At 42.2% G+C, this 13,063-nt stretch overlaps 2 protein-coding genes across 2 annotated transcripts; both read left to right on the top strand.

Moving 5' to 3' along the window:
- The first annotated feature begins 4,938 nt into the window (after positions 1 to 4,938).
- On the top strand, positions 4,939 to 7,817 carry LOC144530601 (uncharacterized). Its single transcript, XM_078270235.1, has 2 exons — positions 4,939 to 5,483; positions 6,851 to 7,817. Exons 1-2 carry the CDS (start codon positions 5,180 to 5,182, stop codon positions 7,471 to 7,473), a joined length of 927 nt encoding a protein of 308 aa, XP_078126361.1. The 5' UTR covers positions 4,939 to 5,179; the 3' UTR covers positions 7,474 to 7,817.
- A 1,483-nt stretch (positions 7,818 to 9,300) lies between these two features.
- hmx4 (H6 family homeobox 4) lies at positions 9,301 to 11,161 on the top strand. The gene is made up of 2 exons (XM_078270222.1): positions 9,301 to 9,630; positions 9,801 to 11,161. The coding sequence occupies exons 1-2, from the start codon at positions 9,414 to 9,416 to the stop codon at positions 10,373 to 10,375; spliced, it is 792 nt and encodes a 263-aa protein (XP_078126348.1). The 5' UTR covers positions 9,301 to 9,413; the 3' UTR covers positions 10,376 to 11,161.
- The last annotated feature ends 1,902 nt before the right edge of the window (positions 11,162 to 13,063 follow it).

Genomic DNA, 13,063 nt, shown 5'->3' with positions numbered 1-13,063 from the left:
TGACCCTTCCATTCACAGACTTTAAAATGTCATTGTGCTACATCAAGACTGACCATGAAACAAACTGTATTCTTCAAATAAGTGGCCCACTGACACAAATACATGAGGCAGAATGATCAAGAAACTAGGTTACAGCAGGCTCTGAATGCATTCTTAATAATGAGAGATAAACATGCACGTCATAGACAGAGCAAACAGATGTGGAAGAAAAGTGCCATTAAAAGCATTTCTTAAATGTATGTTGTTTCATTATGTGTTCATTATGTTTCCCTTAGTAGAAATGCCTTTCAGGTGCAGCAACACCAATGAAGTTTGTCTCGAGAAGGAAAACAATGTGCTTTTGGATACAAATATGAGTGCGCTGACTTAAAATCCCAACACAGCGGGAGTGAATTTAAAAAGCCCAAAGTCCTTTGAGTCCTGAGTCGAAAATCTCTTCCAAGCCGTCCTCATTGTAAAGCTTGCACTGGTATGGAGCTAAAAAAGCCTGGCTAAGGCCTGGCATTTGTAGGCTATATGCTGTTGCCTTGCACTGAGAGGAAAGAGAACGGCAGAGATTATGGGCAATTAAAGCCCACTTTATGCTGGTCTGCTGGCGTCACAAAGTCTGGCCAAGAATGCTCACCTCGGCTAATACTATCAATGAGAACAAACTCTGCAGCATCAACTTATTATATACAGTGAATTATTAATGCTAGAGCTAGCACGATCCGGCTAAACTGGCTTGCCAGTTAAGGAGAGCAAGTATGCATCGAGATTTTGTTAGAATGGTGAATAGTTAAATAGCGCAAGATTTGTCATAATCCTAAACAGTGAGAAGAGATGACAAAGGCTTCTTCAGGCTAACATTATTAATAATATTATTGGACAAATCACATTTCTGTGGGTTTACACAGAGACATAGAGGAACCATTTGACTTTCATTACAGTTCTGAATTAGTGACACAATCTGCTTTGCACCTTCCTGCTTTGCTCAATGTCCAGCTTGCAGTTAGCTTGCCAGCAGAGTATGATCTGAGAGTAACGACAGCTTATGGAGTTACTGCTGTTTTGGCTGCTTTCGAACCAGCATGGTGCATAAACTGCTCTGATGATGTATAACTACTGGAAATGCATTTGATGTATGACCCTAAGGTGCATTGCACTCTATTGACCATTAGAGGGCCCTCACACAAACCCAAGACGATGTCTGTTAATACTGTAGGTACAGTGGCAGCTCTCAGATCTGTGTGATGTTACAAGTTTCAGTGGGTCAAATTTTGCCAGCTTCATTAATGTTTAGGTGCATTTTATTTGTTGGTGCCACAATTATCTCTTTGCAGAATAAACAAAATAAATATATATAAATGTGTTAACTGTATTCATACCTGTGCGTGAGTGTGTGCATCGCCTCAAATATGAGTCAGCTGAGGTCACTATACTTCACTGAGTCACTATGAAGACCTCTTAATGTAAAGAGAGCTGTGAAGTGCCCCAGAGGAGATGCATGCCTTCCTGTCTCTGCCTGCCTGCCTGTCTCACTGCCTCCAGTGTAATGAACTGGGTCAAATGGTCTCCACTTTCATTGACTGTAAACCCTACTGAGAGATACTGAGAGCGGTAGACTCCAGAGCCATTAAAGTCACACTTGAGGGAGTAATGGCTGTTATAAAATGGTGATTAGACTAATGATTACATTCATTTCAACATTATAAACAGAGGTAATAAGACTTAATAATGATAATCAAATCAAATGTCTCCGTTATTTGAAGCAAGAATGTATTGCATTTCAAATTAAGAAATGCAGTAAAAAAAAAAAAAAAATATATATATATATACAAATCTGCGTTGTTACTTTTGGAACAAAAGATCATCTCAACAGAACAAAATGGAAATGAGTATGGCTGCCAACAAGAGAACTCGAAAATGTTGTTCTTGTGCAAGATCTTTTAAAACATATAATGTGTAGTCAATTTGCTTTTCAAAAAAAAACATCCAATTTGGCCTCGCTGCCACCTCACAGAGGACTTGTATTTTCTCTTGGATAACAACACAAACCGTAACACAGTGCTTTGCTGCTTACAGGCCTGGCTCCACCGAGGGCTGGAAAACACTCACCGACGCTAACTGGAGAACATGCTCAATTTGATGCAGCTGTCTCCCAGAGCACATGCTGATGATGTGATTTTGTGAAAGTGTATTTCAGAGCTGCGGTGGCATGGAGGGGGCTGTGGAGCAGGCCAGATAAAGCAAAGGGCACGCCAGGCTGGATAAGGATCATAGGAGGAGAGGAGAGTGAAAAGTGAGAGAGGAAAGTGAGAGAGAGGCCTCTGGGTCTGGGCTGTCGGCCCCCAGAGCAGGGGGGGCTCACCGGGGTGCCACATCGTTCAGACGGCCTGGTGTACACACAGAAACCTGATCTAATGTGGAGTTTTGACACACAAACGTAACTTTTAGAAAGAATATAAGAAACACCATCAAAGAGTTAGTACATGTACTCAAGTGCTGTACTTAATTTTGAGGTACGTGTACTTCACTTGTGTATTTCCATGTTATACTACTTTATACTTTAACTCTACTACATTTCAGATGGATATATATAACCTTTTACTCCACTACAGTCATGTAACAGACTGTACGTTACTTTACAGATTGAGATTTTAAATAAAAAGCATAAGCCTTTAAAAGCTTATAGAAGACAGCTGTACCAGTCCTTTCTGACTCGTAACATCTTGCAAAAAAAAAAGGTTTTGTGATGTATAAAAGTTGGAGACATTTCCCCTCTAAACTTCTTAGATAGTTTTCATTTAGATAGCAGTTTGAGGCCGAAAAAGGGAGAAAATATCAACTATTTCACAAAAAACAGCAAAGATTAGAGAAAAGTGCAAACAATGAATACAGTTCTGTGTAGCAGAATTTAGCATTTTCTTTGTTCCTCACATTAATTATCTCACTACCCCTCAGATTTGTGTCCCTTTGGAGGGGTCGGAACCATCGGACTAAACTAAACTGAAGGGTATATAAAGTAGTTAGAACTAGCAACACCTTTTACCAGCTACAACATGCTTACACATCAGAACGAGTACTTTTACTTTTGATACTTTTGCTGCTGATAATACAACTGTAACTTAATTAGGACTGTTTATTTGTGAGTTATTAACAGATATAACCTCAAAGAGATTTTGTCATCAGGCTACTATTTTTTTTTGTATATTTGTAGATGTACTAAAATGTAGCCTATTAGTGTGTAATGCGAGTTTTTTTTAAGTTGTTGGTATGTTTCCCAACAACTCCTTAAAGTTCTGTATTGAATGGTAATTAGAAAATAAATATTTAATACAAAAAAAAATGTATTTGAATGCATCTAACAGCAGACGGAACTGAGGCTAATTGTTAAAATTTCTAGATATTAAATAACTATAAGTGTGTATAAATACTTTGCGGCAACTGTCTGTTGCACTCGCGGGAGAACAGCGGGCTTCTTGGCCTCATGGGGAAGACAACGAGACCCAAAGAGAGTTAAAGACGCATCAGCCAACGAGATATTAAGTCTCTTTATTGAGCGGGATATTACAAGACAGGTGCAAGACTCAGCTCTTCAACACACGGCTCATGTTACTGTTGTCTGCGTGAGTGTTAAGGTGGAAGAGCAACCTGACCGCTGATCCTCTGTCAAAGGGTAAGTCTGGCCTCAGGGAGAGAGAGAGAGAGAGAGAGAGAGAGAGAGAGAGAGAGAGAGAGAGAGAGAGAGAGGCTGGAGTTAAAGGTCAGCGCAGCTGACTCCATTGAGGGAAATAAAAAGCTCAAATGTCTTGCCATTTCAGCGAAAAGGGTAAAGACGCCCGTCAGCACTCATTTAAATGTTTCAGATGATCTAATAGTGATAAGATTACCTTAATCTGTCCGATGAGGGCTGCAGACAGTTGAAACATATAGGCCCTACCTTTTAATCAGAGAACTGTTTTGGTCCTGTATAAAGATTAGAACTTTATTTGGATGTAGGCCTACATGGACTCATTTTTAAAGATGTTATTTGCTGCTTTGTGGCGAATTTTCCGAGCAACTAAAGGCCTGTTGCTCGAAGTCAAATGGAAATATCAAGTAGCCTATATAATAATTATTTAAAAAAGAAAAGAAAAACAAGACAATGACACCAATCCTGCGCTGAAACATGCAGGCCATTACAACAACTCTGGATAATTCTGCAAAGCAGGTCTAAATCTCGAGCTAAAGGAGGACATGTATAGACTTAATTAAACCACGCAGCGCTCAGCTGCAGACAAACAGGCCTATTATTAAGGGTATTTGAGCCATTATGCAAAGTTTTGATAACCTTTGACAGCAGCCGCATCTCCAAGACGCATGGCTTGGCAATGGCAGTATCACGTGCCATTGCCAAGCCATGCATGGCTCAATACGTAGCATGCATGAGGTCGACCACATCATGCCACTGGGAGCCACCACTGAAATATTGTTAAAGGCCTACTGTATGTCTGTACAGTATATACATACTGGAAACTGTCATCCAAACTTGGAGCCTTTAATATTTAAAATGATGGAAACACAGGTAGCCTCGGTTTTTGCTGCAGTAATAGTAATGGCATAAAGGAGCAAATAGGCTATATCAGCGCACGAACGCACGCACACACACGCGCGCGCGCGCACGCACGCACAGTTCTTCCCTGCCAGTTTATAACTGACTGTGAGCCTTCCTATCCTATGTCAGAGTGGACGGGGGGGATTCTACCCTGACGGATCTTTATTTTGATTTGCACTCTAATTGACCCAAATAAAGGCTGTTGTACCAAGAACAGAGGTTTTCTCCTGGCTACGTACGTGGCCTCGAGGGGACGGGCCTTCACGTGAATACACAGCGGCTGACGCAGAGAGACAGTAATTCTCTTTTCCTTGGAAAACCCCATTTGCTATTGTGCTCGTCCAATCGCTGGATGCCGTCGGTTGGTTGAGCGTTTGACTTGACGTTTCACTGTAGCCTACTACTGCTTCCGTCTCCCTGTCTCCCTCTCCTCCCGCTGGCACCGAGGAGATCCCCGACCCGTGTCTGCCATGACTCCACATCCGATCAAAGCGTAAACTCAGCGACGCTTGAAATGACTGCTTGGATTTTCGGCTGCCTTAACGCACAAGCAACACAGGATCCGCTCGGTTTTGCGTAAAAGCACCGTAAAATCGGGAAAACATGCAGAAGAAGCTGACGGACAACCAGACTCCCACTTCATCGAAAGCGTCGTCGTTTTTTATCGAGAACCTACTGGGAAAAGGACGGAATAGGCATGAGTCGACGTCGGACAGGAGTCAAGGGGAAGCTGGTGCGGAGACGGTCTCCACAGAGACCAGAGTCCTGAGCACACATCAAGCCGAGGCGAGCGCTCCAGCGCCTGATGGCTCCAGCTCCACAGCTCGGTCCCCGTACAGAGACTCGCCGTTGCAGTGGTACCGCGGGGGGGCTGTCTTCAACTTCAAAGCTTTGGAAACACCACAGAGTGAGTAGAGAGTTGCTTTTAGGCGTCGTGAATATAGATGATTGATTTCCCGAAAAAATGCAATGCAAAAAAAATTAAGCTGTGGGCATCTTAGCCTATATGTGCAACGTAATACACAGAACACAGACAGTAGACAGTTTGTTGCAGCCATCGCGGTCAGTGTTAGCAGGGGTGTCATATACTGGTGTACGCAGTTTACCATCAATTGCTTATATTGCTACAAAAATGAACCGTGAAATGCATGGAGTATCATGACAGAGTCTGAAAGTCAAAAAAAGGAACATTATACCTGCTTATTGCGCGGTCACTGGTTCTAAGTCACATGTATGCAGCTTATTTACAACAATACATCATGACTATTTGGTGGTATTATTCACGTCGTATATTTGCGTAGATTTATTAAAGTGGCAGAACTATAGGGAGTTAATCTAAGCCAGCTTTCAACGTCAGATGTTGCTTCTCGCTTCATTAAATAAAACTAACAATGTCTGGGCGAGTCGAGTGTGGAGTAGTATCTTCTCTGCGTTCATCCAGCTAACCAAACTCTTTTAAAGACTACCGCGCACTTGGTTTCTAATGCGTGTCAACATTTAGAAAATATTTTACGGAACACATGGCATCGATCTGTTAATCACACTAAGACCGAATGTTTTAACGTGTCATATCACCATACGCGCATTCCTCCTCTACTCTGTCATGGTTGCTTGTCATCAAGAGATCCGTGTCTCGGTCTGAAGATTACGCACGTGGATTACGCACAAATGCCCAAAATAAAACCCAAAACAGACGCGCAGTAGCACTGCACGTCAACATGACACTTTTACGCACATTCAGTGTCATCTATGCCACTCACACGCGCCCTCGCATCAAAACAAAGTGCCCTTCCATTTGGAGTGTACAGTCAGATACTGATACTGATTTTACCAATGCCAATGTCCACACAGTTAATCGGTAACTTTTTGGATAGCATTATTAAGTTATACACTGCTAAGATCTTGTCAGATTGTCTTTGGTAGACTTACCTATTTATTATGCTCTCATCTGTATCGCAGTCGGGCCTGACACAATTTACACACATGGATCATGTGATCAATGTATGCAATCAAATCAAAACGCCTAGCTTTGCTCATGGGCACCCCTGCTTTGTGGAATTGGATGAACTGCAAAACACACACATCAAAGTTTCCCAATATTTCTTGTAAGTGAAAATGTCAGCTAATGTTTGATCTCTTCCAACTAGTTTCCGACCTTTTTGGTGGACTGTATTATTTCGCCATACTTCAAAACAGAGAATACTTTTTTTTTTTTTTAAGGTCAACAATGTGAGAAAACTGGGCTGGTCATGTTCCTGTTTGTTCTCCTCTCAGGTCCAAGAGATAATACCAGTTCAGACGACCACTGCTGCTCCGCATCGACCAGTGACAGGTGCTCCCCCGCAGTGTCTGAACCCATAACGGAGGGCAGCGACGAAGCCGACCGGAAAACAAGCGACAGCCATCTGACCGACGACAACGAGGACGCGCACAACGGCTTTGACGCACGGTCGGAGCAAGACGCATCCTCGGACCCGAGCTCCACCCGGAAGAAGAAGACTCGGACCGTGTTCAGCCGCAGTCAGGTGTTTCAACTGGAGTCCACCTTCGATGTGAAGCGGTACCTGAGCAGCTCGGAGAGAGCGGGGCTGGCGGCGTCTCTCCACCTGACAGAGACGCAGGTGAAGATCTGGTTCCAGAACCGGAGGAATAAATGGAAGAGACAGCTGGCGGCGGACCTTGAGGCTGCACATATCCCACACTCCACCCAGCGGATTGTCAGGGTCCCCATTCTGTATCATGAGGGGCCCGCAACCACTGCAGCGCTGGGTTTTAACCTGAACGGACATCCACTTTCTCCACCCGTCGCGGGGTTCTCCAGCTCCATCAACTACCCTCTGTCCTCGTTTGCTCACTCCATGAGCATGTTAAGATCGCAGATGACCGGCTTGGTGTAAAGTCTGTTCATCAATCAAACTGTTTATAACATGAATTCACCCTGTTCAGTACTGAGTCGTGCAATAACTCACAATGCCGCAGAAAACTGTTGACTGCATCCAAAGATAAGAGCCGCAGAGACATTAATGAAAACACACAGTGATAAATAATCTGTATCTATTGTCTGTGCTCCTGTCACAGAATAAACAGACATGGCAAGGCCGAGAGCAAGGGAGGCCGAAACTGTTTATGTACCATACTGTATGTTTGAATACACACGTATTTTTGCAAACTTTTATATTTAAAGCTACACATTTTTCCAACTTTGTCACTTTTTTTCACATAATAGATGAATAAAAACAAAACAAGCACACAATTGTCTGCATTTCTGTTGTTTATAAATACTGAGCTCAAATGTGTCTTCCTCTGTCAATCACAAGGGTCCCACAGAGAAGTGTTTAGAGAATAAAGTGAAGCCATGTGACACAACGCTTAAAGCAGCAAACTATATGTATTTTTCGTAAATGACAAAGTGAACCATTTATAGCCTGCACTTGAAGTTGCTGCTATAGACTCTATTATGACTATTCAAGCTCGTCTTGCTTGCCAGCTGAGCAGCTAGTTCATTAAATAATCTTTGTAAAAATAAATAATAAAAAAAACAAACATTATTTTTGCCATAAATATAGGCAAAATGATCGCGTATAAAAATGCATTGGACAGGCAAGTCGTCTCAAGTGACTCCTGTTTTAATCAACTAGCCGGTTCGCGGACCCTTTTATAACAAATGCCCGGCAGTTAGCAAGTCGTGTCCTTGGGTCAATTGGAGAACGTTTTTAATGTATATGACAAAATAAGTCAAAACGCCACGTGAGAACGTGTTGTTCACGAATTCCCCGAATGCATAACCTACATACTACTTTATTAATGCACATTTCGGAGTGTCCAACCCGTTGTGGATAAAAAAAAATAAAAAAAAAGTTTGCCCAACGTTAAAACACATGGGCGGTTAACAGACGGGCAGGTGCTACACAAAATTTAAAAAAAAATAATAATAAAAAGGGCTAAAATTGTATTAACATAACCACGAGGTGAGAGTGATCTAAATTGCATTTCCCCGCTTTAAATGAACAACATATATGACTGGGTAGCCTATGGACTATAAATAGGCCTACGGTAAATAATTCCAAGAAAAGAAAGGATCATTTTGTGAATGCAACATGTTGTAAATGTGAAAAAGCAACTATTTGTGTTGGTATGTTTTTAATATGTTACTTTAGTTTTAGATGTAGCTACTTCAAATGCAGAAAGCCCAACTCGGAGAAATAATATTACTCAATTCTAAACCACAATAATGCTTTTGGGAAATACTAAAAAATCACAGATACACACACACACACACACACACACACAAAGCAATGCCACTAATGATCATTTTATTCACTTTTAAGATGCAAATCAGTTGACACACTTTTTTTCATGTTTGGGACACCCACGTCTGAGTCGAATTAAGCAGCCTGGACGAACTTCAGAAAGACAGAGCAGGCTAATCAAAACCACCATCGATTGTGCATGGTCTCATAACGCACATACAGTATTATGGTGTGAAATAACATGACATTAAAGTCTTTATTTCCCTGAGGGACCCCTGCAGGGCTCCGGAGGATCAAGGGGGTGAGTGGAGGAGAGGGAGGGGCCCTCCCCTCTCATCCCATCCCCTCGCTGTCATTGGTCAATGTAGGCTGCTCCGGACCAATCAACGAGGACAACGCGCGCTCCATCCGGTGTGTGCAGTAACGGTAGAAGCAGAGCATCTGCACCCCGGCAGTGTCTGCTCAGTGGCTGCTGCTATGGTGCGAAGAGCATCGAGACGTTAGTGGTCATATTAACGTCCCGGGTTAGAGTGAACGGCGAGTAGAGTCGCGGAAGTAAACAACAAAGGACTGAAGCTTTGGAGAATATGAACAAAGTGGACGCACCATGCCGACCCGTCGCCTCTCTGAAATTCACTATTGACAGCATCCTCAATCTCAAGACAAGCGGGAGGAACTGTGACAGTTGTCACCCCGCCGGACTGCGGGATGATTCGGCCACGGCGATGCTTAAAGACGGTTTCCAGAGCCAGCACGAGGAGCACGTAGCCCGGCGTGACCCGGGTAGTAGGCTTAACGAGAAAGGTAAGAGGGGTTTGTTTGGTGAATGTGTAGCTGCGTACAGAGACCTTCTGACATCTGGGTTCACCATTACGCAACACACTCAGTCACCAGATGATCTTACAATGTCTAATGTAGCAGCACAGTTGAGACGTAACCGCAGCGGGGTAAACGAAGTGTCATTTTGTTCGCAGAGTTGATCACAGACTGCAACGGAGCGACGGATTCGGTGATCATCAGCCGCGGAGACCCGAAGACAGCGGCGGAGGTGCGCTTCGAGAGCGGGGACAGCAGCTGCGACGACAGCAGCTCCACCACCACGGCCACGGACACCCAGAAAGGAGGCAGTCCTGCCAAGAAGAGCAAAATGATAACGAAAAAGAAGACGCGCACTATTTTTTCCAAAAGACAGATTTTCCAGTTGGAGTCTACCTTCGACATGAAACGCTATCTGAGCAGCGCGGAGCGCGCGTGCCTCGCCAGTTCCCTCCAGCTCACGGAGACCCAGGTGAAAATATGGTTTCAGAACCGCAGGAATAAATTGAAACGGCAAATCTCGACCGAAATCGACGGACCTGTTACCGATTTCCCTGAGACTGGAAAGCCCGTGGTGGTGGGGCAGCTGCCGGCCTTGTACAAAGAGAGTAGCCTTCTGGGGAGATGCCTGCTTCCCATGCCTCTGCCCGTTGTGTACCCAGGGAGTAGCACGCCTTACCTCTGCTTCACAAACGCCAGCAAGTACTTCAGCCTGTATGACGGGGACGTATGATGCTTTCATTCATTCCCTACGTGAAAGAGCACTTTTTGGTGGTCTGTTGCCAAGTTTCAAGCATTTAAAGTGTTTAGATGGTGGGCCGGAACTGCGGCCTTACTGTTTATCAAGACTGCAAGTACAACGACAGAGGAGTAGTTACATATCACTTACAAAATAAGATGGATCGGTATTATTTATTTTCCAGTCAAAGCTATGGGGTTTCTATGGAGCTGATTGACACTAAACCTGCTAGAGTAACACAGCCTTTTTTTCTTTTTTTTTTAGGAAATAGCAGGCTAAGCTAATGATAGCCCGAGGGGGGCCTAAAACACGTATCAATCTCAACATGTTATTGTTTACATGACATGGCATTATTATTATTATTATTATTATTATTATTATTATTATTATTATTATTATTATTATCATCGACAACAGCATTTCCAGCAGCCTACGCCACCAAAGAAATTACTATAGCCTATCTATTTGCATGCATTTCCTGTATTATAATGAATTTTGAATTACTGAAATTATCTATGTATTTAAATGAATGTAATTAACATTTTATTCTATGTTTCACGCATGTCTATTTTTTTCTGAGCATCCTACTATTCTTACTTTATTCCACGTTTCTCTATAGGCTCATTACACCATTTACTGAAACTGTTATTAAAACATCTTCATTCAAAAAAAGAACATTTTACAGAATTCATTCACTATTTCGAACTGATTTCTTTTTGTATTTCAGACAGATGAGGAGGATACAATGTCTTTTCAGTCAGTTTATTAATGACGGTTTGGTTATTTCTTTGTGTGTGTTTTTGTTATCTCAGCAAATTACCACATGGATTTGTATATGCATATTTGTATTTTTTTGTAAAAAAAATATGTTGCAAGTCAAAGTAAAAAACATAAACACCACACTTTTTTTTCTGCAAAACTCCAGGCCTCAACATGTTTTCACCACAGCATGTACTCTTTAAATTAAATTGGGAGCAAAGCAGTTTGTATAAATGGTATAAAACGTGAATAAATTCAGAATCACTTATCAAATCCATTACTAACATCTTGATATTATAAGTAGAAACAACAAGACCTGTCATAATGTCACTAAGTCTGGGTAGAATGTGTGCAAAACTGTGGATGTCAATATTGAAATTGAAATATTTATCTGCAACTGGTCATATAACCAGCATATTCAAACTAGATATCATGGTATATCAGATTGGCAATGTGATATGAGACCAATTGTGTTCTTCCTTGAGAAACTAAAAACAATTGGAAGAATACTGATCAGTTGCCATACATTTAGCCTATACATAAAGTATTGGTCAATACCTGCACATTTCTTTCATGCAGGAAGTGGTGGACTGACAGGAGGTGAGACTCATCCTCTTCTAAGTTTCTGTTTAAAATATTCCAGATACTTTGATGCAAACTACACAACATGAGCAACTCATTTTGGGAAAATGGTGCCGGCAGTGGTGGCCAGAGGCAGACAGAAGGCGAGTCTCATCCCTTCCTAAATTGCTGTGTGTGAGACCGCGTCAAGAGCCTCAAGCTCTCTTCCAGAATGGATGCCACTCTGCTGTCAGTTGTACCACAGCCACAGACCAATTTACCAGCAGCCTCAGCATAATTCAAAGTGTACACAATGGAAAGCTGTGCTCCCACTCCTGTGAAGCCAAGCCAAGCCTCATTCTCTGTGGACTAGCTTCAAGTCAGGCGTATTGCTAAAGATTTGGGGTATGCGCTTTGCAAATACACTTCGAACGGCAGACTGAATTAATGCACCACACTAATCCCTACAAAGAAATGGGGTCATTGGCTTTGTGCATTTCCTATTTCTTTGATAATATGTTTTGGTTGTTACATCATCTGCTTTGAGGAATGTGTAACTCTTTGTAATATGGTCACTGAGAACTGTCTAGGAATAAAAGAGAAAAAGTCGACATGAGTTAGTCTCTGAAGAGGTGTCTAAATACATCCTCCTACACCACAGTTTTATTAAACTCCTTACAGTTCTTGTGATTATTTATCGAGACTAATGATACTCACGTTAGAAATACCTCAACTAATTGTAAAGTTGTGATGTTTGGAACCTCATGACTTTACAAACACCAAAACCACTGTGATATTGTCTTGACCCTTGCAGGGAATTTTTTTTCCCCTCGCCCTCCTCATGCCACAAACTTTAACAGCCTCGACTTGGACGACAGGATTTGTCAGTAGTGCAGAACTGAACTGGATCCAAGAAAATCTAAGCTAAAATTATCCCACATTAAATATCAAAGTATGAAAATTAGAATCGTGTTATTTTCCCACTAATAAAAATGTACTTCCTGCATTGACTGAGTTAAAAGTCAGTTGACCTTATCAGTGCTGCCCTTTGGCCCCATTTTACCACAACACTTACCTAGCACATTATTATCATTGCAGACTTAATCATACGGCACAAAAAACTTTAAAGGCATACACTAGGTACATAAACTTGGCACAAAAAGTAAGGACATTTGTGTTTGGTAGATTATTTCTCTGTGGTAACAATGCTTTTTGGCAATACATCTTATACCGTTGGAAAGCCTGTTTAGTTCCCTTACAAATGGTGACCTATTTGTATATGCATTTGTGGGATGAGCAGCAGCGCAGAGGTTGCGCCCATGAAAAATTTGCAGAATCTTCTCTGCCAATGCCAAACAGGTT

The sequence above is a fragment of the Sander vitreus genome, chromosome 2 (assembly GCF_031162955.1).
Source record: "Sander vitreus isolate 19-12246 chromosome 2, sanVit1, whole genome shotgun sequence".
NCBI classification, from domain to species: domain Eukaryota; kingdom Metazoa; phylum Chordata; class Actinopteri; order Perciformes; family Percidae; genus Sander; species Sander vitreus.
The sequence above is the reverse complement of the archived record's forward strand: the minus strand, read 5'-3'. Positions and strand labels throughout refer to the sequence as shown.